Source organism: Ceratocystis lukuohia (genome assembly GCF_044167205.1).
Source record: "Ceratocystis lukuohia strain C4212 chromosome Unknown Supercontig6_pilon, whole genome shotgun sequence".
NCBI classification, from domain to species: domain Eukaryota; kingdom Fungi; phylum Ascomycota; class Sordariomycetes; order Microascales; family Ceratocystidaceae; genus Ceratocystis; species Ceratocystis lukuohia.
Genome location: NW_027263525.1, coordinates 1074496 through 1099459, shown reverse-complemented (window position 1 = coordinate 1099459; position 24964 = coordinate 1074496). Strand labels below are relative to the sequence as shown.

General features: G+C 47.5%; 4 protein-coding genes across 4 annotated transcripts; 3 read left to right on the top strand and 1 right to left on the bottom strand.

Moving 5' to 3' along the window:
- Positions 1-11046: 11046 nt before the first annotated feature.
- Positions 11047-13389, top strand: HOO65_060264 (AAA ATPase containing von Willebrand factor typeA (vWA) domain protein; the record flags this gene model as incomplete). The annotated part of the gene is made up of 1 exon (XM_071001085.1): positions 11047-13389. One exon carries the CDS (start codon positions 11047-11049, stop codon positions 13387-13389), a length of 2343 nt encoding a protein of 780 aa, XP_070857614.1.
- Positions 13390-15282: 1893 nt separating this feature from the next.
- HOO65_060263 (Small COPII coat GTPase SAR1) lies at positions 15283-16217 on the top strand (the record flags this gene model as incomplete). The annotated part of the gene is made up of 5 exons (XM_071004007.1): positions 15283-15328; positions 15542-15645; positions 15772-15811; positions 15881-15946; positions 16024-16217. The coding sequence occupies 5 exons, from the start codon at positions 15283-15285 to the stop codon at positions 16215-16217; spliced, it is 450 nt and encodes a 149-aa protein (XP_070857613.1).
- Positions 16218-17645: 1428 nt separating this feature from the next.
- Positions 17646-20040, top strand: HOO65_060262 (Patatin-like phospholipase domain-containing protein; the record flags this gene model as incomplete). Its single annotated transcript, XM_071003714.1, has 2 exons — positions 17646-18687; positions 18764-20040. The coding sequence occupies 2 exons, from the start codon at positions 17646-17648 to the stop codon at positions 20038-20040; spliced, it is 2319 nt and encodes a 772-aa protein (XP_070857612.1).
- Positions 20041-20544: 504 nt separating this feature from the next.
- Positions 20545-24112, bottom strand: HOO65_060261 (Exportin-T; the record flags this gene model as incomplete). Its single annotated transcript, XM_071003640.1, has 3 exons — positions 20545-22070; positions 22166-23699; positions 24101-24112. The coding sequence occupies 3 exons, from the start codon at positions 24110-24112 to the stop codon at positions 20545-20547; spliced, it is 3072 nt and encodes a 1023-aa protein (XP_070857611.1).
- Positions 24113-24964: the final 852 nt, after the last annotated feature.

The following is a 24964-nucleotide window of genomic DNA, read 5'->3' as shown; positions in this document are numbered from 1 at the left end:
TCTAGCATATGCCAAGCCTCATATGAAACCCCATGAAGTCTGTCTCTCCTGTATGCAGAACGGTCCTATGGTTGATTCGATAACCAACCAGATCTCCATTGACCAAATGAGGCACATCATATGAACATCGATGATCAATAAAATGGATATGGCGTTAATACCTTTTCTTCGAATATTGTTCTATTATGCCTGAGATCCTTTTCGGGTTCTGATATACCGACCCCCATTGCCTTGGTCAGCCATCACTGTGTTTCTCTGTACCACATTCATGTATTTGTCGGGGCGTGGGAGCAGGTTTTGTCAGTTCGACTCCTGTGTATGTGTATCAACCCCCCTTTATTTCAAGAAGCTGCCTCACACGCTGCCACTAATATACACAAGTGCCACAGGCCCTCCTTGTTCTCGCCGTTCTACTGTCCTCGAATAGACGTCATATACTATGATATCTCAAGGCCAGCAAAAACAGCAAAAAACCAGCTCAAGCCGAGGTAGTACGTAAATGGCACCCTCGCTTTTGGAATAGCGTTCATAAGCACACTGTAGGCATCATCATGGGAAAGGATTCCGATGATGGTGGTGGTGGGCAGTCATGATAAGACGCCCTTAGCCACGACGATGGCGGTTTGGATCAGTGGAAGAGAACCACCCGAAGTGCGTTACCATGTATTGGGAATGTTTTGGTATAACAGTGCCAGTCATACATGACCATGTAATGCAGACGTAATCGCCAGGGCAAACAGGTGGCGGCAATGCGGCGATGGAAAGTTATGTGGCCATTCGGTCTTACACCTTGACCTATTTTCTATATTCTCACGTTAGTACTAGATATCTAGGTTATGTTGTTTTCCGCATATGGAAGCCAAGAACTCCTCAGCAGATCTTAGAGGGGGGCTGAGTACGCGCAATTGGGACATAATTCTAGCATGGAGGGCAACGTTGGTGATTGTGTTAGGCTGTAAGCCAACATCAATACTTGTGCTACGCCGATATTATTACAAATGTATAGGCCCAGCAAAGCTGACACCCAGCCCACTGTCTATAGGGAAAAACTATTTTTTTTGTTAATAAAAAACACTAGTGGTAAGCCTAAACATGACGGGCGTGACTGTCTGTAGTACAGCCGACCATGGTGAGGACTTGCCTGGAAGGGCATTTAGCTTCTATAATCTGATGTATACCGAGCAGTCCGCCCACGAAGGGTGTTGGGGCATTGCAGTCCATACATTCTAGCCATATTTGGTCGTTGAATCTGAGGCCTAATAACACGAAAGCTCTCGAAGGTTCTCTCTCAGCCATCAAGCATGTTCTCGCCCGCCAATTATCACTGCCACAAGGTGTACAAGATAAGAGGAGAGACATAGGAAAAGAAAAATATAGTGAAGCAAAGAGCATGTAGCAGGACACCAGGCCAGGCCAGGCCAGGCCAGGCCATACTATAGCCAACAAACCTGGCCCAGCCTGGGCCTATCCTCGGGCCGTTTCTGAGTGGATGAGCTTTCCTAGGATTTGCCTCCCTTTTCAGTTTCAGCTTTCAACTTCGAACTTTTGTCAAAAAGACCCAACACGCATTTTGCATATTGGGGTTGTGTGTGCTGTTGAGAGGCTAATAAAAGTGCCTGATGGGCGAGTACACACTCACATGTCCCTACATACATACACACACACACACACACACACACACACACACACACACACACACTAGAGTATGCACATGAGCAAGTCAAAATTTGGTGACATGTATGTACATGCAAGACAGCCAGCTGCTCACCAGCTCGCCATGTGCACTATGTGTAATAGATTGCAGCCGCCTGCTTCGGCCGACATCAAGCTCAGGCAGGCCCTTAATGAAGAACCAAGAGCAAGAGGATCTTTATGATATTTTCTGGCCTCCCTGTTGTAGAAGGACGGAAACCAGCTCTTATTTTTCATTCCTTTTTCTTCCTGTCTAGTATGTAGTAGGCGTGACGAGAGCAGGAAATATTGAGAGGAGTGTTGCGGGCGTTCGAGCTTGCGTTCTGCCTCTTTTGCGGTGTATATATGAGAAGGACGAAGACAATGGGGGCGTCGAGCTAACAATGCGCTCTTACAGGCAGCGGCGGTATTTACATCTGCAGTCAAGGTACTGATGGATTTTAGGATAAGGAGGCTTCTTCTGTTTGGCCAACAACGTCATGCACTGTGTTTACTGTACTGAATTTGTTTATCGCGGGTTGGCATGGAGCAAGCTTTAGTCCGTGAATTCCAACCGACAAAGCGGTCCCGGCCCTCTAATTGCATCAAACATATGCCACGGAACGGACAACCCTCTTGCTCCGCTTGCCCCAAGCTTTCAATAAAGAGAGCAGGGGGCAGGGGAGATTGCCAGCATGTAAACGCGTCGCTAATGCAATCATTGATGGTATGAACATGACCAGAGACCAATCGAAACAAACAAAGAGGAGACAAAAGGAATCTAAATGACTGCTTCGTGACCTTGATGCAGATATGCCTCTCCTTTCAGCAGCCAACATCAGCCATCATTATATGCCCATGTGTCCAATTGCGTGATCAGCTGCCCTCTTCCTCTTGTTCCTTTTTCTTGTTGCCTGCCCTTCTACTGCCACTCATTTGCCGCCATGTCTTCGCTTTGAACTTGAATTCGGATGTACTTGACTTGACGTATGCTGTAATGTCTTCGCTTTATTCCCCTGTTTTCCTCTAAAGCGAAATCAAAGGTGCAAGACACCAGTCAGTAACAGAAGGAGCTCCATTTCATGTTGTGTCTGTGTCTTGTTGTGCTTCATTTTTGCTTGCAGAGGTCTCTTCCTCTAGCTGCTGTGCCCGCAACCCATTTCCTCCCTTTCTCTGTTTCCCTCCTCTTTCTCTCTCTTGCCCCTTCCATGCTGATGCCAATGCTAATGCTGGTGCTAAGGTCCACGCCACACATGTTGCATGCATCGCGGCTGCAGGCTTTATGTAAGAAGGTTTCTCCCCTACCAAGTCAAGGCCCATTTCTGCAGCATCACCGCTTGATGACCACACCAGGATACTAGCAGTTGCGGGCAGCAGTAGTAACAAGCAACACAACACAATTCAAATCCTGTAACGCCTGCAATGCAATGCAATTCCATGCATACACAGCTAGACCATGTCTTTGCCATGCAGACACAGGCCATGATGCAATGCAATGCAGGTTAGGATGCAACGTGAGGTGAAATAGGCACACGGGCTGATGTGAGAGAGGAGGCGAGAGGCTGCCTCGCAAAACACAAGGCCTAGATGGCTAGTGACTACCCAGCTAGCGTTCTAAGTGAGTTAGGTGTACGTGTTTTACTTGATACATGGGAGCCTATGCAGCCGTTTTGTCACAGCTCCAAGTCCTTATTTAGAGCCAAGCTTCTTTTCTCATTATAGATGCATATCCCCTTTATCTGCATAACATGCTGCCTTGGCGCCTCGTTTTCAATTGGGCAGAATCAGAGAGAAAGCAGCAGCAGCACCAGGCTCAAAGGAAAGAGCAGGACAGGACCGAGCAGCTTTTCTTTCCCATCGCTTCCTTCCTGGCCAGGCCGCGGACGGGCTCAAACAATCGGCCGATAAGCAAATAACGGTCCGTCACCTCCTCTCCAATTCCACTTCAACTGCTTCGTGCTTCTCCACTATACCTACAACGCTACAAACAAAGACACTCGCAGCTTCCTTTATTGTCTCTCTCCCTTCTTTTCCCATGTCTTATGTCCTGTCTTGTCTCGTCTCGTCTTCCTCTCCTTACGCCCCCTCTCATTTTCTCATTCTCATTCTCCTTTCCCATCTTTTTTTCTCTCTTCCTCTCGTTCTCTCTCCTCCCAGCTACTCGCGTAAATAGAGCCAGACCACGCGGCCTCCCAAGTACCTCCTCCTCCCCTCCCAGAGTTAAGAGAAGGTAACAGGAAAAATGGGCTGTTCGGGTCAGGAGGACGACCAAATCCCCAGTTATGTCATGTCTTATCAAACACCAAGTCCCCCCCTTTCATCGCCAAAAAAAGAATTGAGACATTTTTGGCCAGTCAATTTAAAATGACGTTTTGTTGCTGAAGCGTTCACCAATCCTCCACCACAAGGAAACCAGCTTAGCTTCATTTGTATCTCTGCGCCTTCTCCCACCAGTCCCTCGCAGCGCTTCTGCCCTCTTATATTGCACCGCACCATTCCATACAGATTCAACCTTCTATCTTCTACCCTGTTCCATTGATAGCATCTATAGTGTGTATACTGTATTCAGCACTGTGTCGCCTCATCTCACCTTACCTCACGCTGGCACTGACGCTCGCAGTTGCCGCTGTTAGCCCAGCTTGGATGATCTGATCTCGTTACAAACAACCCTCTATATTATGCAATCCACCCCCTCCTCCCCCTCTCTCTCTCTCTCTTTTGCCTGTGACTCTCTGTAGGCAGAAACTATATTAAATATCCACTTGCTCCTAACTCGCTGTCGAACCAAACCAGATAGCCCAAAACCAAAGGTGTAACGCTATCCCTTCATCCCTTCCCCTCTTCTTTGCTCGCCTCCTCCAACCTCTCCTCTCTTCCTACGAACCTAGATCAACTCGTACCCCTAGTCGACCCTCCCCCTTCATTCTCCACAGAACCTATCAACGCCATGAGTATCCTTGAAACCCTGTTATCAAGTTGGTGATCGTCTAACATGATTCACACCATAGATTGTCCATTCCTTTAACCGTCCTTATGCTCTAATAAGTCTGTGTGTCAATTATAGTGGTATTGCATTATGTAGCGCTCTGCTCTTGTTGGTTTGTTGGCTTTGCATTCTAGGGTTCTATGCAGCACACAACACATTTCTTGCTTTTGTTAGGCATTAATGAGCGATATTCTAGGAGCCCATCTCTACATACCGAGACAGGGCGGGGCGGGGCAAGGTGTGGGCTTGTTAGCGAGACCAACAATACCTCTGGTGTGTGTTCATGTGAGTAAATGTAGCAATGTTGGCACACGTACATACATATGCGTGCCTATTCACACTCCGTATACATATGTGCCTTCAACGTGTAGGAAGAGAGCTTTATCATTGGGTAGTTTAGGCTAGGGAGCGGGCGCTGCCTGCACCATTGGAATTGGACTTGCTCTTGGGAATAGGCGGGCGAACAAGCACAATGGGGAATTACCGTTCCTGGCAAGCGACGTTGCAAAACTAAATAAGATGAGGTTGTCTGGCGGTTTTTAGTTCCGCCTTGTTTAATTACACAAATCTATTGCTGGAAACAAACAAAGCAGCTATCCGCATACCCGTAGCTAAGCTGCACACGTCCCCTTGTGTAAGGAAATGCGACCTATCTGCAGCTTTTGTCTTATTTTTGTTTCCTTCGATGGACTCTTCGTACGCTATCCCCGTGTTCTTTCCATGTTCCCCCACCTCCATCTCCTCTTATTAGCGATAGGACTACCAAGTCTTGAGCAAAATATCACTCTAAACGTATGGTCAGCTCCGCTTCTGGCTTGCGCAGCTCCAAATGAGACAAAGGGAAATAAAAGAGAGCAAAAAAATGCATATAAGATCATATGTCCAACGCCTATAATAATAGGCCAGTGCTTCGTTCTTTTGTCAACCATCACATGAGGCAGAGCCAAGAAACTGGAATTAGGCGCTGTCCTTTTGGGGAATCCCTATCGATGACTATCCACGCATCTTTGGTCTTTTTGTAGTTTCATCACTCGGCGCCTTGAACAGCGTATCAACTGCGGGTTGCTCTAGACCTCTGAATACGGGCTGATCCTGGCCTTGTCAATGTCATCTTCACCTTGCAGCAGGCGGGCGGTATTTCCCTCTATCAAATCCGGTAAGCCAACCACCAAGACAATACTGGCACTAAGAGTAATGTTTTGGAATCCAGATAATAACGAAATCCTACATATCCCCCTAACCCTTTTATGGTCCATGCAACCCTAACCAATGAAACCGCGGCTGATCGGCTGAATCCTCAAGAAGCTTACGGTGTGCCAATAGTGTCTACGGTCACACAGTCGGAGCGAAGCCTGAGGGGACCTGTAAAAAGTAACACTCTAAGAAATTTTAAATTCAATGGGAGGCTTTTTCTAGGTAATTCTCATATTTGAGAGTAAGGTTTGTCATTTAGTTGCATTTTCCTTAGAATCCAGGGCTAGGAAAAACAAAAGCATAGCCAAAGTTACACGAGGAGAAAAAGAAGTATTTTATTTTCAAGTTCTACGAAGCCATTTTCCAGACTAGCAGAGGAACTTGCAACTCGTACCTTTATTCTTGTTGTGTGATATTTTCACGGCTTTGACGGGCCGGGATCACACGCTCTCTGTTCTCTAGTGCTGAGGTTTACATCCCCATAACCTGATTCGATGACGAAAAAGAAAGAGGAAGCCCAAAAAGCGGCCGTCAGAATGGTAGTGAGAACAAGGAGAAAAAAAATCTTTCAAAGTGGGGCTTTTTTTTTTTTCTTTTTTCCTACTAGGCTTTTTTTGGTAGTTTCCTCCCAGAAATCACACGCCTTTTTTGTTATGTCATCGGGACAAGCTCCGTTAACAGTGCTTCGGCACGTTCCCTGCAAAAAAAGCACAATAAGGAAAGGCCAAAATGCCCTAAGTCAGAGAAAAAACAGCAAATAGGAATGGAGCAAAGTGTGGCCCGCTTATAAAAGCCCTAGGGCAAGTTCGGCAACGGTACAGCGGAGAACGCACGACTCACACGGTGGCCAGGACTTGGACAACCCAAAGACGAAAAGCCCTTTCGGCTCTTTTCAGGTCACAAGACGAGGTTGGAGCTTTGATGCTTCTTCCTACTTTATAGATCCGGACCAGACCTTGGTGAAGTAGAGAAGGCTTGCCAAACATGTGATCTCCTTGGCTGACCACATGGCATACTTCCGACTCGTCACAACCTGCAAGAGCTTATAGAAGAGAAATGAGTGGACTACTATTCTTGCCAAAAGACTTAAGTGCAAAGTGCCGGAGAATAGCATTCCCAATATTTTCGTTTGAGGGAACTAGTGACATCGGAAAGCTAAACTTATACAATCATACACGCCAAATGTTTCGAACTTGTCACCACGTAAAAATAGCATTCAGTCTCAAATAGCCTGAAGGACTCGGGTGGAGGGGACGCTCCATTAGCCGTCCAGCCGAAACGGACAATTAAAGTACACAAAATCTATCAAAGTTGTCCGCCAATCCCACACTAAGCTGATGTTGACATCGAGGCGCTATTTCTTGATCAAGTGAACTCTTTGAAGTTGATATTCTGGACTGGGTGGTAAGCCCATGGTTGCGCGCTACTTTACTGGCTGATTCAGGCTACAAACCAACCAAGTGAGTTTGGCATCATGCTGATAGATTCGACCCCTTTTTCCATGCGATGGCGCAGAGCATCAGAGGCTGATATTAGGAGCCATCCAGATAGCCATCGTGGTAAAATGCATTCCAGGGATATGTAGAAGTGCTGTGCCCGTACTGTATCAATGAGCCAAGCCGGTAGAGGTTTTGAAGTCACCCACCCGTATACAATGAAACATGGATCAGGCTTCAGGCGAGAGGCTATACAATGGCTGCTAAGTTGTCTATGCGTATATTTCCATAGGTAACATTTAGCCAAAAACCTAGATGCACACGCGTAAGTAGCTCTTTCTAAAAAGCCAACAACACGACAAAGCTTAGCTAGTGACTCGATCGCATGCAGATCGGCCATACTATGTTGCAATTATCAAAGAACGATGAAAGTGATCATATTAAAACGGGTTCATATTGGACATTAAAACGACTATCTCGCAGCAGTGATGTGACCAATAAGCATCTACATACGCACCTCGGCACAACAACACAACAGCACAAGCTCTTGGGCTGTGATAAAAAGAAAAACGAGAAAAAAAATGTTTTGTGTCTACAGGCGCACCACCGTATGGAGGTGTTTCAAGGCCCAGAACATTGCGTTGGCCCTCAGTGGCTTGGCTCGGAGTTTTTTTGTCCTTTTTTCCTGTTATTCTGAATTCATGCACAAATCCAAGTTTCGGCGTTGCCCTTCAAGGAGAGCAGCAGTTTTTTTTTGCTACAACCCCAGCTGCACCTGGTCGCAGCACGGACCCTTTTTCTATGCAGGTTGCTTTCTACTCTCCTTTGTTTACCAGCCGGGAACCGAAATTGATTTTTTTTTCTGTTTTCTTTTATGAACGACAAAAATACGGTCAAAGACTAGAAAGCTGGACAAAGACCATATCTCCACTTGAAGCGTTTGGAATGGCCTAGACATGGAAATGCCTGTCCAATTCTCCACTCTTCCTAGGAGCACAGAATGACCATCCATTACAGCGTTTTACAGGGCATTTTCTACGCTTGGTCTCCATAAAAAAGTCTGAAAAAAATCAGCCTCAGGAGAGCTGAGACCGCCTTTCGGTCAAATTGTAGTGGATCAAAACTGGGGGGAGAGCCCCGAAAAAAAAAAGCCAAAGCCTCCTGTAGCCCTCTAATTATGCGCCCAAGGCTTGACGAGGAAGGGCACAGGGCCCTACAACAAACACCCAACCAAGGAGGGTTGAATGTTGGGCGTCCAAATTAAACTGAGGCAAAGCTCCCCAAAACTCGCTCACTTGTGATCATTACTATTTCCAAGCTCACCCACTGCCAAATTCTTGTTTTATTTTACGGCAAGCTCCCTGCAAGTGACAAGGCAGTCAGTCTGCTAGTCCCTGACTAAATTCTCACAAGTGTTGTAAGTTAGTCTCCTATGTTTGCTTCGTAGAATAGAGCAGCAGAAAATTATGAGCAGGTGCAGCACAAGTTTATGCATACCAAAGACCAACAGGTAGCAAACATATCAATGGTGCCTGTGGCGAGCTTCTAAACGCTGTCAAGAGCTGAGAGGTGTCGTAGAATGTTGTACATGTGCATGTATAACCGACGTCCATGGCACCACTCACACCGCAGAGCCATACCATGACACTAGAACAGGGTGACCAAGGCACCAGAAGGGGAAGAAATATCCACCTAGCCTCGTAGAGCTAAGCAAGGCAAGGCTTAGTCTTGAGTAAGCCCTAGAACGAGAAAAGTCATCAGGAAGACGGAAAAAAGGCAGTAATCCTAGCCCGAAGCAAGGGTGCGCACATATGACTGAGTCTTGTTTAGCGCTTCAACCCAACTCATTTCGCGTATGTAATGAAATGCAGCTGATCCTCGGTGAAGCTTGTCTTCATTTCTCGCACTCCTCCCGGTGTTGCGGGATGTTAGTTTTAGACCATGAACACTGGGAGCATGCAAGGCGCGCCATAGCTTATAGGGTTAATTAGGGTATACACGGGCTATAATACAATTGCACTACCCTCCTTTTCTAAAGGTCCCACGAGTTTGTGGATCTGTAGGAAACCGCTAGGTGGCATGTTTGTACGCAGAAAGGGAAAAGAAAGGAAGAGATACAGAAAATATCTTGTGGCAATTGGTCGCCAGTTTGTCGCGCTCAGCATCGTGCGACTTTGACCGTTCCCGTTCTCTTCGTTCTCTTCGTGCCACATTATGTTATGTAAATAGCCGGAGACATAAGCAGAGCTTTGCGGTGACGCATGCGTCCAACAAGTCGCATAAAAAGCCGTAGCCAAGACAAAAAATACAAACAAAACAAGAGCAAGAAGCAACAAGTGCTAGCTTGCCCTTAACGAGGCTTCTGCCAAGACCCGCAAAAGCCACTGCCGAGATCTCTGTGCTTTTGTGCTCTTACTGGTTTCTGGCTTGGCTCTTGGCTACTTTATCCATTTTGTGTCTAGCTATGATCCCTTTTTTTTTTTTTGGGGGGGGGGGGGGGAGGGGGGCTCATGAGCTCAATATGACAGAGACAACAGGACCGCACAGGGGAAAAAAGGCCAAGACAGTAAAGTCGACTAAGCTAGGCCAAGGGGAGAGACAAAGAACTATTGCACATCAAGTCACTGCTGCTCATCTCTGCGCGCGCCTGGCCTGTCGTCTTTTTCTTCTATCCTTGTTCGTCCGAATGGGGTTCTCAGATGACACGTTCTGTGCCCCCACTCGACAGTTACATACCTCACACCCTGATTTGGTACTATACAATGTACATGATTCATCATCTGGTGGACCCCCATATTCTTTTCCCCACTTTTTATCTACTTCTTTTCTTCCTTTCTTCCGTTTTGGTGGTCCCTTCAACGCACATGTACCTGCTAAAGCCATAGTACACCCCTTCTGTTTCTCCCTTTCCTTTTCTGTTGAGCGGCCTGCTCCAGGCTAAGCTGACCTGGGCAGCCTACACCCCCCTAGTGTTCTGGTGTTTTCCTTTTCCTTTCCCTTTTTCTTTTTTTCTTTCTTTTTTTCTTTTTTTCTTTTTTTTTTTTTTAATTTTTCTTTTCTTTTATTTTTCACTTTTTCTTTTTCTTCCCCACTGATTTTATTGACTTTATTTTATTGATTTATTACCTCTTTTACTGTTTTTTTTTTCTCTTTTTATTCCTACTCGTACTGCTTTTTTTGGTCCCACACCATCCCACCTTCAAATAACTTCCTTTCAACTCCCTCTAATGCTTTTCTCTTTTGCTCACGAGTCTTGACCTCCTTCACTTTTTGCTTTCTCGCTCTTGCCCAATATCTGGAAGCTTCTTCCATCTTGCACCTAATACCCCTCACTTCTATACCATTATTTTATTTGCCTAAGAGGCGCCCTTCATCTTGTCTTCTCCTCGTGGTAGCCATCATGTTGATGCAATAATAGCCACTTTGTCCGTCGACGGGCACATATTCTATCTCCTCAGCTTTATTGGACTTCCAAGTGTTTGCTGCTTGATGCGCTTTGCTTGGGCCTCACTCAATAACAACAGCTATATCGTTTAACCATCGACCGACCTTTTCAATCCCGCCTTACACAGGCCAATAGACGGCTATACACATCAGTCACTCGCACTGCTACATACGAGTGCTGCTCTCTTTTGTTGGCCAGATTCTCAACTTGTTGTCGCCTTTCCAAAACTATTCAGTCTGATTCGTACCTTGGGCTTTTTTATCCCTCTTACCCTATCTTCCCCCGTACTTCTCATTTATCACCTCTTGTTCATCATGTCTGAACATCTTTCACATACTACCATGGCTGGTGCCTCTGCCTGGGCCTCACAAGCTTCCTCCCTTTCCATATTAGAAGAGGAAGCTTCTGCAGACGTTGACGAGCCTCCGGACAATAGAAAACCAAAATCTTCCCTTTTCAGCAAAGAGGCTATCCGCCGCCCTTCATTCCTCCAGGCCCGTTCTCTCCTTACTCTTGCCCTTAAGAACGACGACACAGATGAAGAGGAGGAGGAGGATGACGACAACGACGACAACGAGGTTGACGACCAAGAAGATGATGCGGAAGCCCATGACAATAATGACGATAATCGCAATGATGTCTACGACAGCAACTGTCCTCCTATCGAGTGTCAGCGCTCGCTCAGCATGTCCTCTGCTGCTGACCTCACTAGTGATACTGGCTTAACTAGCCCTTCCCGTGCCAACACTCCAAGTCCTTCTCCTCCCGAAATGGTTCACTTCGTCCCCAACCGTCGTGTTTCAATTGCTCTCTCTGAAATTGGCACCAAGAAACGCATTTCCTTTGCCTGTGGTGCTCCTGAAAAACCCAGAGAGAGGCGCATTTCTTTCGCCTCTACCAACGCAGCTAAGAAGCCTACGATTGCTGTAGAAGAGCCTGCTCCCCGCCGTCCTTGTATTAAATTTGCCTGTGGTGACACTAAGGCTTCCGCTATCAAAGTATCTAGGAACCGCTGTGTATCACCACCTCCCCCAATTCCCATCAGCTCTTCTGTTCAAGCCACCACGGGCCTTCCCGTTATCATTCCATCTGGAGACCCCGCTTCAACTTCGACTATCCATGCCTCGCTTTCCCGAACTCCCATCAAGTCCCCTCCCAATGCCATTCTTCGCCAGATTGCTCCCCTGCCTTCCGGACCTAAGAAGTTTCAGGTAGATGAATCTACTGTCAAGACTAAGAAGCCTCAGTATTTCCACACATTTGCCGGAAACGTCGATGACCAGGACGATTGGATGGAGTCAAAAACTCCCATTGGCAAGAAAATCACCATCAATGATACTCTTGTTAAGGAAAACGCCATTCGCCGCCTTGCCAAAGAGGTTGAGGAAGAAGAAGATGCTGAGGATGAGGAAAATGACAACGACGAAGAAAACGACGACGATGAGGATGAGGACGAGGAAGATGAGGACGATGACGATGATGATGATGAAGACGATGACGACGAGCTGGATGATGATAATGACGATATTGATGACGCCGAAATTAGCGATAGAGAGTACGACTCAGACGGCTATCATACCGATGAAGAGACTGGGTTCGCCTCTTCTGATGACGAAGATGACGACCTCCATTTATGGGTTCTTACTAATAGTACTCCTATACCGTGCTCTGTGCCTATCAAAAACGCCCATAAGTCTTCTTCTAAGGCTACTAGCTCTAGCTCTTCATATGCATCCCGCAGTATGTCGAAGAAAACTAGACGTCCTTCCATTCGCCCTGGAACTCCTGAGTTACCTGACAGCACTGACTTTGTGTGTGGCACATTTGATGAAGATCGCCCCATGGAAAGCGCTTATTTGTCTTGCATTGAACAACGCCGTTTGAAGAAATTATGCACTATCCCTCAGGACATTGATCCTAGCTTCCCTGCGTCAGACCCTGAAGATGAGACTGAAAGCATTTTTGAAGCCCTCAAGTCTAGTAGTGGCGAGCACATGCTGCTTCATGGAGATCTAGATGATCTTAACCATGATCAGGACCGCCGCGGCCGCCGTAAGAGCAAGAGCAAGCCTTTGTCACCTAAACGTTTCCATTCTCCCGCTCCCAAGGGACAACATGCGAAGTCTCCTGCCCCAAGACGCATGTTCTCTCCCCCACCTAAGGCTCGGCGAGCGGCAGACCGCCAATCGCCCAAGATGCGGGCACGATCTCCAGCGCCTTTTGCTCATTGTCGTGTGCCCATATCTCCTCTAATTTCACCCACTCACGGGCGTCTTCTAGCAATGCCATTGCCTCGTATCAATGAGCTGGCTCAGACCAAATCGCTGCCTCGAGCGGGCGTTATGTTTGCTCATCCTCAGGGACACAAGTACCGCAAAGGACGTTCGGCTAACAAGAAGCATGTCCGTGGGGCTATTGACATCATCAAGGGCCTAGAGCGCAAGCGCCAGAAGCGCAAGGAAAAGATGTACCAGGAGTACTGTAATCGTGCGCGCAAGGGCCAGAAGGAAAGCTGTAAGATGCTGCCTGGCCAGGGAGCTGAGAAGATGAAGGTGATCGGACTTTTGCAGTCGGGCAAGAATCTATCTCAGGTCAAGGCACAGCTCCAGCAACCTCCGGCTCCCCAGGCGGGTGGAAACTACATGATGTCTGTGTAGTTGGGCCAATCCTGTCAAAACTGAAACCAAAAACACATTTGCTATCTCGCCCATGTCGTCCCTCTCCCATTCATTTCCTCATTTCGGCCATTGCCAAAAGTCCTCGCAAACATGGGCTAGCATATATTTCCGCCTATTCTTTTTGTTCCTTCTTGATCTTTTTTTCCATCTACATACAACATACGAAACATTCTGATCTTTTGCTCATGGGGCATGTCTTTACGGTGGTCGGTTTTGATTTTTTTTTTCCTTTTTCTCCTTCAACATAGCACCTTGTTTGTTTTTTCTTTTCTTTTTCGTTTGCTCTTTTTTTCTGGGAGGGGAGTTTTCATGTCTTCTTTACTATGGACTTGTTCTTTTTTTTTTGGCCCGTAACAAAGTGTCTGAGCAGAAACTGCCGGCTTTCTTACACTGTATAGAGGAGTCTTGGTCCGGAAGAGCGTCTTGATCTCTTTTATTTCCTCTGGTGTTTTGCTTTATTTCAATTCTCTAATCCGTGAGAGGACATGCTACCACATGTTATTATCGAGTAGCATTTGGGCCCGACGAGGCGCTCATTTGCTGGATAACAGGTGGCCTTTCTCTGATGGTTGTACATACTTTTCAGTATAAAATAACTACCTGTCAGCCATTTAATCTTTTTTGCTCCCCCTTCATCTCACCTCATTATCACGAAATAGACATTAATTTCGACGAAGCATGTTGTCTGCTTGTGGTATTAAGAGGGGTTACCTGTGACTCTTTTTGGTATTGTACTGCTGTCTTGCTTTTGCTTATGCGGTGTACCCCTTATGAATAGCCATGACGTTATAATGAATCATGAGAATCTCTTCATTTCAAATACAGAACTTGGAGTAGCAGATATGTGTATGTTACATGATGGTGGTCCCTTATTGAAATCGTTAGATTGCGCCGAACGGGCTTGCCAGCTGCGTGCATCTGGCGCTGCTCCACCTGGTGGAAGACAGCTAAAAATTGGGTGACACCCAACCCCTCAGGCCACCCAGCCAAATTTGGAGCGGGTGGGAATTTAGCTGGGAGGCCCTTCCCCCACGTCTAGTTAGGCCCAGTTAGTGGAGCTGAGGCTAGCTTTGCCTCTAGGAGACTTCACCGGGAGCCACTGTAAGCTCTTATGCTACTGGCTTTCTTACTTGTTAGTTCTTGCTCTTTTGATGCAAGCTTTCTCTGGTTTTTTTTTTTTTACTTTTAGTCTTCCTGACTTTCCATCCCTTCTTTAAATCTTCGCTTCCCATTGTTCTTGTGCCAACGAAAGAGAGTGTAGGTCGTACCCCCATCCCCTCTCCCTCCATCGTCATCCCAAAGCCCTTGGTCTTTTCTTGTTGCTATGCTATACCCAAACCCTGGACTCTGGAACATTTGTTTTGCCGTTCATCATTTGGGCTAGGTGTCCTTTTCCTTTTCCAACGCCCTTCTCTTATCGCTTGCTTTATTGAGACCAAGTGAATCTGATTACTTATATACGTCTATGGTGTCAAGCTTGTAGTTAATCTTTACTGAATCCCTCTCCATCGAAGCTTCTACCGCGGCTCTGAATTTTCTACCAATTCAACACAAAGAGCGTTGTCCGAAACCTGTCCATCCGCAACCACACCCACCCGAACACCTGACAGGCAAAGAGCAGTACCAAAAACAACAACAGCAACAACTCCGAAATTCGGCATCATGTGGATTGTTAACTGGTGTACGTGCGGTCCGATATAAGAAACTTTGTTTGATTTTTTGATATCTCGGGGCCTCTGTTGCTTTTTCTCTCCCCCCCCCTTAGCTTTACATGGTGCGTCATGTAGTGGCCTGCCAATCAGGCTGTGAAGGACAACCCCATGGGCGTACCCGTACCATTTATCCGGGATGTTGACGAGGGGAAATCTCATCATGTCAAGCATGACAATACACTGGGGAATCTCTGGACATGCTGGTCGTGGGTGCGCATGCCATACCAACTTTAGCATGGCCCTTTAACGTTGTATTTGGCTTTTGCGACTAAGGCCTGGTGTGCGTTGCCATGTCATAGCTTCCCCCCCATCATGCAAAAAAAAAGAAAAAAAAAGCGACAGAGGCCTGTTTGATCATCGCTCGATGAGCGCTTGCATCTCTAGTTATTGTATAAACTGACATGTGAATCGGCTTTTAGTCTACGATGTTTTGTCATCGCTTGGCCTGCTGAACAAGCACGCCAAGCTACTTTTCCTGGGTTTGGATAACGCTGGAAAGACAACCCTTCTTCACATGCTGAAGGTAAGTTCTTGCTGAACTATCAAGAGCTGATGGCCATTAGTTTGGGATCTATCTTGGCCGTTTTTGAATTACCCAACGTCGTGCTTTGATTTGCCCATTTACTGACACGAGAATTATATTAAATAGAACGACCGTGTTGCCATTCTGCCTCCTACGCTGCATCCCAGTATGTTGTCGATGTCACCTGGGGAAACTTTGCAATACAGAATACTAACCGACATTACCCAACGTTTAGACTCCGAGGAGCTTGCCATTGGCAACGTCAAATTCACCACCTTTGATCTTGGTGGCCATCAGCAGGGTACGAATAAATAATGCAACTGTCATTCTTGGCCTGAGAAAGGAAATACGCTGACAACGTTTATTGCTTGTATATAGCTCGTCGTTTGTGGAAGGACTACTTCCCTGAAGTTAACGGCATCGTCTACCTAGTTGATGCTAAGGACCACGAGCGTTTCCCTGAGGCCAAGGCCGAGCTCGATGCTCTGTTGGCCATGGAGGAGTTGAGTAAAGTGCCCTTTATGGTTCTGGGCAACAAGATCGACCACCCCCGACGCCGTATCAGAAGATGAGCTGCGTCATCAGCTGGGTCTCTACCAGACTACCGGCAAGGGCAAGGTGCCTCTGGAGGGCATCCGCCCTATTGAAGTTTTCATGTGCTCTGTCGTCATGCGACAAGGTAAGAGGCAATACCGATTCATTTTTTTTTGTTCAAACGAACGACTGCTGACAGGGAATAACAGGATATGGCGACGGCATTCGGTGGTTGTCACAGTATGTCTAAGCAGTTACATTGGACATGAGCACTTGTCGATTCTACGGATCCGAAATTCATGTTGTATACAGTACACGACAACATTATGATCGGGCGATGCGATACGACACACGGTTACTTCTTTGCCCCGGATATGATGATACCTTGAGGACGTTGAGACATGAGCATGGAGATGGTGGTGGTAGTGGTAGCGATGTTTCCCCTGTTGTCTGGTATAACCGATAGCGGCAGGCAGGCAAGCAACAATAGGACCGGAAAGATAACAGCTACTGATTGATGGAGGCGAGGCGAGGGGGCAGGGCCGAATAGAATGTATCAAGACTCAACAGGGTTGGGACATTCTAGTCATGGTCTCTCGGGCGGGAAGGTGATTTTCTTTCTCTTTTGCAGCTGTTGAGCTTGTATGCCACGTTTGGTTTTCACTTTGTCTTTTCGTTTTTCGTTTTTTGTTTGTCCATGTGCGCGTTAATGATTATTAGTTCTTTGACATGAGAAAATCCATGTAATATTGATATCTTGGGGGCAGTCAACTTTTCAGAAAGAAGGGTCTAGAGGAAAGCAGCTGGAAGAAAGGCTAAAACAAAAGGTACTTGCTTGTAAGCACTGTGGCATATACAATGTCTAAGTACCTAGTTTTTTTTATCTTTCTTATTGCAACTGCTTTGTCTAACAACTGAGTTAAGGTTGGTTCTCGGCCAATGGATGAAGGCATATATGGCCCAGCTATTTAGAAGCTGATCGCCTTTTAGAGAAGCGGCCTTGTTTCGTTGGGGAAGGAGCCAACGACGTCACCTGCCGCATTTTGACTTTTTTTTGGCAGTTCATGGGCGGGCTTTATAAACTTTATTCCCTTCTTATTCTCTCTTTTTTTCTCTTTATTTGTCACTTTTTCTTCTTTTTTCCGTCGCGTAATTTTTTCTTTCGCAAACTTCAACCTTCATTTAAGCAATTGCTACTATCCGGTTTATCAAAGCCACCTTTTTTCTTCCTCTCGTTTGGTTTGACTGACTAATCATTTGCGTTCCTCTGCCTTCTTTTTGCGTCTTTTTTGCTTAACAACCTTCTATCCCTCCTAATAGCAACTTACTCATCCCACGTGCCGTACACCACCATACACAACTCCTGCTGTCAAGACATACGCCGCATGTCGTCTTTGTATGCATTGTGACGCAATCTCCCGCACCCGAGCTTTATATCCACAGAAACTGCCCTTTCAACCGCGTCAATGGGCGCTAAAACACCCGCAGGTGCTCGCAAGAGCCGCGATAGCTTGCAGAACGAACAAGACAAACAAACCAGCCAGTATGAAGGATACCCGCCTTCATACGGTTTCTATCGTGCCGACCCCACACCCTCGACAACAGGCGATTTTGCTACAGATTTCTGCAATGCAGCTCACATTGAAGCGTTTGAGCAAGCTCTTGCAGCACCAGACTCGCTTCTTTCGCCTACCATCTCCTCACCCTATGATACACAGACAGCTTCCCCCACAATGTATCGACGCCAGAGCTTCCTGCAAGATCCAATATCTCACATACCCCCAACTCTGGGGATGCTCTCCCCGCCTGTGGTCCCCACCGGCCCCGATACTGCAGCCCCCTCGGACCTCCTCACACCGACAAAGGCCATGTTTTTCTCAGCAAAGAACGACTGGGCGCCCATCAACGAAAAGATTAAGCGTCCGGGAGCCAAGACGAAACTGAAGCTAAAGTCAAAGCCAAAGAAAGATAAGCGACCACATGCTCTGCCCCAAGGCCATCGCACCAAAGATGAGACACGTGAGGGGGTCTTTTACTCGCTCCTCAAGTGGCCCTTGTTTGCGGGGATCCTAAGTGTTTTGTCTTTTGAGTGGCTTATATATCTGCTCACCCGGTTTTATATCTGGTGGTACGAACATTTCTTCACATGGCGTGGCCCGCGAAATGCTCTGCGTCGGCGCCTGCAAAGGGCAACAACGTATGATGAGTGGGTTGAGGGCGCAGGACGCCTCGACGAGTTCCTCGACAGGCAAAAGTGGAAAGAGGATGACAAATTTGCCTACTACGATTCGGTTACCGTCCGCAGAGCATATTCACAGCTCAAGAAGCTGAGGGCGATCGCTGAAGCTGCAGAGGCCAAGGGCAACAAGGAGTCATTGGCAGCGAATGAGCTTGCCGCATTGCTACAGAGCTGTGTCAAGAACAATTTTGCGGGTGTCGAAAATACCCGGTTATACAGCCAGACATACTATGGGACGAAGAACCTGGTGCAAGAGTTTCTCGATGAGCGTAAGTTGGGCTGGTGACGGCAATTAGATATGCTTCCGGTGGATTCCCACGCTAACACATATCCGTTATCAATTAGTGTCTTGCTGCATTGACTGGGCAGCCAAATCACCCTCGCTCCCCGACGATCGCCGCCACCTCCTCTTCAAACACCTCTCGACAAACTACGGCCGAACTGCCCTTTGTCTCTCAGGAGGCGCCACATTTTCATTTTACCATTTTGGAGTAGTCAAAGCTCTCCTTGATGCCAATCTTCTCCCTGACGTCATCACTGGTACTAGTGGCGGTGCCATGGTAGCGGCGCTTGTTGCTACACGCACCAACGAGGAGTTAAACCGGTTGCTTATCCCTGACTTGGCAAATAAAATCAACGCCTGCAACGAGCCCATTACCACATGGTTCCCGCGCTGGTGGAAGACTGGCGCTCGCTTCGACGCAGTCGACTGGGCTCGCAAGTGCCAGTGGTGGACACGCGGCTCAACCACGTTCCGTGAGGCATACGAACGCACTGGGCGGATTCTCAACATCACCTGTGTTCCCGCAGACCCGCACTCGCCTACAATACTTTGCAACTATCTAACTAGTCCCGACTGCGTAATTTGGTCTGCCGTCATTGCATCGGCAGCGGTTCCTGGCATCTTGAACCCGGTTGTTCTCATGATGAAGACGTCAGACGGCAGCCTGGTTCCGTACTCGTTCGGTCATCGCTGGAAGGATGGCAGTCTACGCACTGACATCCCCATCCGTGCCTTAAATCTGCATTTCAATGTCAACTTCACCATTGTCAGCCAGACCAACCCACACATCAATGTCTTCTTTTTCCATTCTCGTGGCTCTGTCGGTCATCCCGTGACCCACCGCAAAGGCAAAGGCTGGCGAGGCGGCTACATCGGCTCGGCCATTGAAAACTTCTTGCGCCTAGACATGATTAAGTGGCTACGTTTTATTCGTAGTACCGAGCTGCTCCCACGGCCGCTTGGCCAAGACTGGTCACAGCTATGGCTCCAACCCTTCAACGGCACCATCACTATCTGGCCCAAGAGTAGACCGTATGACCTGGTTCGTATTCTGTCAGACCCGGACTGGCCCATTCTCGCGCGGATGATTCATGAGGGCCGCCAGAGTGCCTTCCCTACGCTCAAGTTTGTCCAGAACCGGCTCGCTGTCGAACGGCGAGTTGAACGCGGCCGGCTGGAGTCTCGGCGGCGAAGCGGGGGTACAGCCACTTCTGCCAGTGATGGAACGGCCGTAGAGCTGATGAGTGAAGACGAGATTCAGCATGTGCTAGAGACACTCCATGACCAGGGGTCGAGCGCATCGAGCGAGGGGAGCATGGACGAGGAGGACCATGAATAGAAGAAGAGGAGAGCAAACATTTAGATATAGATTTATGAAAGTACATCAGCGGCTTGCTTGGTTTTCCTTTTTATTTCCTTTTACTTTTAATACAATAGGTTAAGGTTGTTTTTTTGTCTGTCACTCGCCATTAGAAACAATAGATTGGTCCATAATATCACAGCTAACAATATTAGAGCAGGAACTAGACTTCTTCTATTGATCAACCGAACTGATTGGCATTAAGATAAAAAAAGGAAGAGAAAAAAAAAAGGAAAACTCCTAAACCACAGTATCTAGATCCCATTCCATAGCCTCATTTCTCCAACCCCGTCTGTCTGTCCGTCCAACAGCCAAAGTTTGTGTGCTCTTTTGTTTTTGGCCATGATTCCCTATTTTTGGGAGTTTTTGTTTTTCTGGTATTATTTCTCTCGTCCCGTCTAGGCTTCTTCCCAAAGTTTCAATATACTGTACCCATGCTCTTTTATTCTCTCTCCTTTCCCCTCTTTTTTTGCTTTTCGGTGATTACTGTCTACAGCTCTTGATCAACTGCAACAAATATTGTGCCACCGCCTTGCGGTCCTTGGAGCTTGCCAGGCGCGTCAAGAACTCAGCAGCATCGAAGCCGAGCTGTGGTGCTATCACGGTCTGCACATTCTGGATGTACGCCTCGCCGATCTTGAGATAGATTGTCTGCTCAAGCGAGATAACTTCATTGAGAAGTTGCTTGAACTGCGCATCGGTGTCGGGGCGGAACTGCGTGTCCTGAATAACCTCCCAACCGACGGTGTGGAAACGCTCCATGAGGAAGCTATCAAAGCCAGGGATGGCGGGCGCTGGACTGCCTGAAGGCGCAGTGGGCGGGTCAGAGATGGTAGCCAGGTCAGGGCCACCCCAGATCTGAGTCATACGGGTCATGACGTTAAAGCCCAGACGACTCTGTCCGACGTTCTGGCCGAGGTTCCGGGCAATGCTAAGGATTGAAGAAATGATGGTCTCGAAAAAGTGTTGGTTCTTTTCGCTAATGAAGACACGCTCTAGACCATTGTTGAGAATGACCTGGACAAAGGTCAGGTACTCACGACGAAGCTCCAGAAGCTGGATCTCGTCGTCAGTGCCAGCCACAGGCTCGTAAAGCCCAGTATGGATGCGCTCGACTAGGGGAACCAGGAGCACATCGAGAATCTCAAGGATCTCACCTTTAAAGCTATGCATGAGCTGGCCCACTAGACGTAGGAAAAACGAAATCTCATCGTTGGCCGAGTTGCCTGACATCAGGCCATCAATCCACTGGGGAAGCTGAGGCAGCATATTGGACCCCATGACAGACAGGAAACGCGAGAATGTTGAGCGTGCAGCCTGGCGGATGTCATGATTAAACTTCAGCTGGCTTAGAGCAACTAGTACAACCTCAGTGGCTTGGGAAAAGACCTGTACCACCTCAACAGGGGCAACCTTGGGTTTGTTCTCAGCCTTGCTAGCACTGACTATAGCGTCAGAAAATCCAGGAGCGAGCATCCCCAGCGCCATAATCGAGTGATGTATCTGCAAAAGAGCCTGTACATCATTTCCAGCAGCCTTAGGGATATGCGCCTGGATATCCGCAAAGATAGGCTCCATGATGGATCTAGCATAAAAGGCCTGGCGATCTGCAGGTGTCGCGCTCGTCGATGAGATAAAACCAATAGCCTCAAAAAGGTTCAGCTGGCTGGTGAACAAAGCATCAGCAGAATGGTCGCTTTCGTCCGAGGAGACGTGGTCGTCGGCGTCATCGCTGTTAGGGACTTCGGCCTTGATAGGCAGCAGGTCGCCAATCGACTTTATCACGCCCTCAGCCACATTGCCAATCTGCCCGCGCAGTTGCTTCACAAAGCGAGCAAACAGATACCAAGAGCGGGATTTGATGCGAATGTGGTCGTGGTGGACCAAGTGAATGAAGTTCTCAAGCACGATATGTATCAGGTCGTGATTGGCCTCAAGGATAGCGCAGTAGCGAACGCAGATTTCCATGTACTGGATGAGAATGGCGGGGTGGGGGTAACTCGCAATCCCTATAGACCATAAATATTAGTATATAACGAGCTTAGAATTAGTAGATTCAATGGAAATGGACACTAATAAGCTTTGCCCACAAATTTCAACTTACCAGAATGAATCATGCGCTTCATCAAAATTACTAGTCTCTCAGACGCCGCTGTTGACGGCTGGTTCTTAGCAGTTAAGCCTTGGTTTGGTAGCGCAAGCTCGCCAAACAGGAACATCTCATGAAGTGCCAGATCAAGATCACGCCAGTTCATCTGTGCGCCCTGTTCATCCAGCGTCTGGAAGGCGCTACCAACGACATTGCTCAAAACCTCAATGTACAGATTCTGGTCAATAGCAGCGATGGACTTTTGCAGATTGTGGAGCTTTCTCCGCAGGTCTTCAAACTCAGCATCATCTGTCTGGCTATCTTCACTGGCCCAAGTCGATGTCTCATCGTAGCGCATTTTGAAGATTATAGCGTTCAAGATGGCAGGAAGCATCTCGCTGTAAAATGCAGGAACAGCCTTGAACTTGCGAATAGCTGTGAGAAGATCCGTCAGAGAGGGGATGACGGTTGAGCAGACCTCGTCATATTCATCAGAAAAGAAACGCAGGAGAAGAGGGAGAAAGTTCTGGAGATGCTGCTCAGCCAACCCCTTGGTCTCAATAGGAGTGTTACAATCGTCAATAGCCTTGACGACATCGGTCATAACCGAGTTCACCATCTTGGCCAGAGCCTCGGCAAGATCTGTATCGTATTTCGGTGTTGATTTAAATTCGTTGAGCGGAGGGCTGGCAACAAGTTCGGTGCAGATTTCGCGAAGCTTAAGGAAGGTTATAAGCTCCATCTTGTCTGAAGACTTCATCTTCTTACTAACAATCTCGGTCAGAGTCTCAATAGCAGCATCTCTGATCTTGTCTTCATTGCTGTTGGGGTTCGATCGGCCAACAACGGGAAGTAGCAAGCTGAGCATGTCCTCGCTAATTACTAGGGAAATGTCCATCCAGCTTACCCACTTTCCTATAGCACGCAAAACCATTTCAACAACTGCATCGTTGCTAGTCGAATAGTAGGCCAGCAGCTCCCGCCAAGACTGTGCAATCTTTTGCATGTCTTGCGCTCTGATCTGATCCTTGAGTTCCGTGTTGCGCTTTGCTTCTTGGACATCACGGGATAGCATCATGTCGGCAATTTCATCGTGGATGGATGTGAGAATACGGAGGTACAATACAACACCGGAGGCATTGTCGGGCTGCGAGCTTCCAGGGAGGTGAGTCAACGCCATAAAATCACCAATGAAGGATGGCCAGCCGGTTCGATACAGGAAGACAAAGATGTAAGTTAATGACTGGCAGAGTTTGTTACGAATGGCGGCGCTGTCGATTATGGCAGGATCACCAGAACCATAGACATTTTGAGCATACTGGAACAGGGTGTCCTTGAAGTACCCTAAGCTCTGGTCGTCCAGATTATGGTTATGGATGGCATAGTTGATGATATCAAGGCTGTACAAGCGTGTCAACTCCGATGCCCTAGGTTCTCGAGTGAAAAGCCGAAGGGCAGCTTCCCAGGCTTGTGTATTGGATCGGAGCTGAAGGATGTAGTCTATGGCCTGTTCTTGGAGGGCACGGTCTGAGTGAGGGTTTCCGGCGATCTGAACCGCGTTTTCAATCTAAGTAAAACGAGGGGAGACAAAGGGTCAGCACAGATCCCGGAAAGATAGTGAAGTTAAATTTGTAGTGGTGACAACAGGACAGAGAGGAGGTGAAGAGAAAATGACAGATAGACGGGGGTGTTTGACAAGGTATATGATATCACAAAATAGCGAGCCCTCCATCATGCAGTGTCACGACTATCACAACCACAGCCAACCAAGTTGCATAGATATTCAGAGATTCTCAGAGAAATCAATCCAGCAATCTTTGCTAGCCTCTTACAGTCGCTTTGTTCAGTTTACCCATAGAAACAGGAGGGATTCACCAGCAAAGACCTGCCATAACAGGCAAAAGAGAAGATAGAAGAGGGGATAGTCCCCAATGATGAGGAGAAACTCACCTCGGCATCCATATAGATGATTTTGTGCCGTTTGATAGGCCGATACAAGGAAGGATAGGATGCAGTATTAACAAAACGAAAGAGGGTGATGCTATTAAGCTAAGTCGCAAGTGAAGCACGCTTGCTATCTATTGCAGATAAGGTCGAGAAGGGCGGATTGGGTGTGTATTAGGGTGCTTCAGCCCGCTTGAAACGGATTGTTCGATAAGGGGAGAGTATTGAGCCTGTTGATAGAGAGTTTTGTCGGGCAAAGGGCTTGAAGAGGTCGCAGATAATAGATATATAGACAGAGTCTGGTCTGACCAAAGAAGCCACAGTCACAAACAAAAACGCAGGACACAGGAGAGAAGCACGAAGATGATGCCTTGGCGGTGAGCACGGCAGAAACAATGCGGCAGAATCAAATGGAGAGCGACGCGGAGGAAAGATCACAAGGCTTAAGGCCTAATAGAAAATTACAGCTTCATAGCCCATCTCAAGTTTGTGCTTTTTGGTGGGGTTAATTCTGGATGTGCAATTTTCGCATTTTGTTAGAGTGCAACCACCACAAACCTTATTATGCTAAGAGCCCAAGGCCCGAATAGGAAAGCCTTGGGTTTAACTCTTTCGGGTAAGCTTCGGGTGATTCTTGGCCTCAACGTCTGTCCTACAACTTGGGCTCTTCACACAGTATGTGAACGTGATAAGATATGACTCCCAATGGCATAATTATCTCTGGCTATGATTGGCTTGTATAATTTGGCGTTCCCTCTAACATCTCATACACTGTCCCATAGTGACTCACGACAAAAACCACATCCTCGTTTTCTCACAAACCCTATTCAACCCTACCACTACACAGCCCCACGAAATATCCTACGTTAT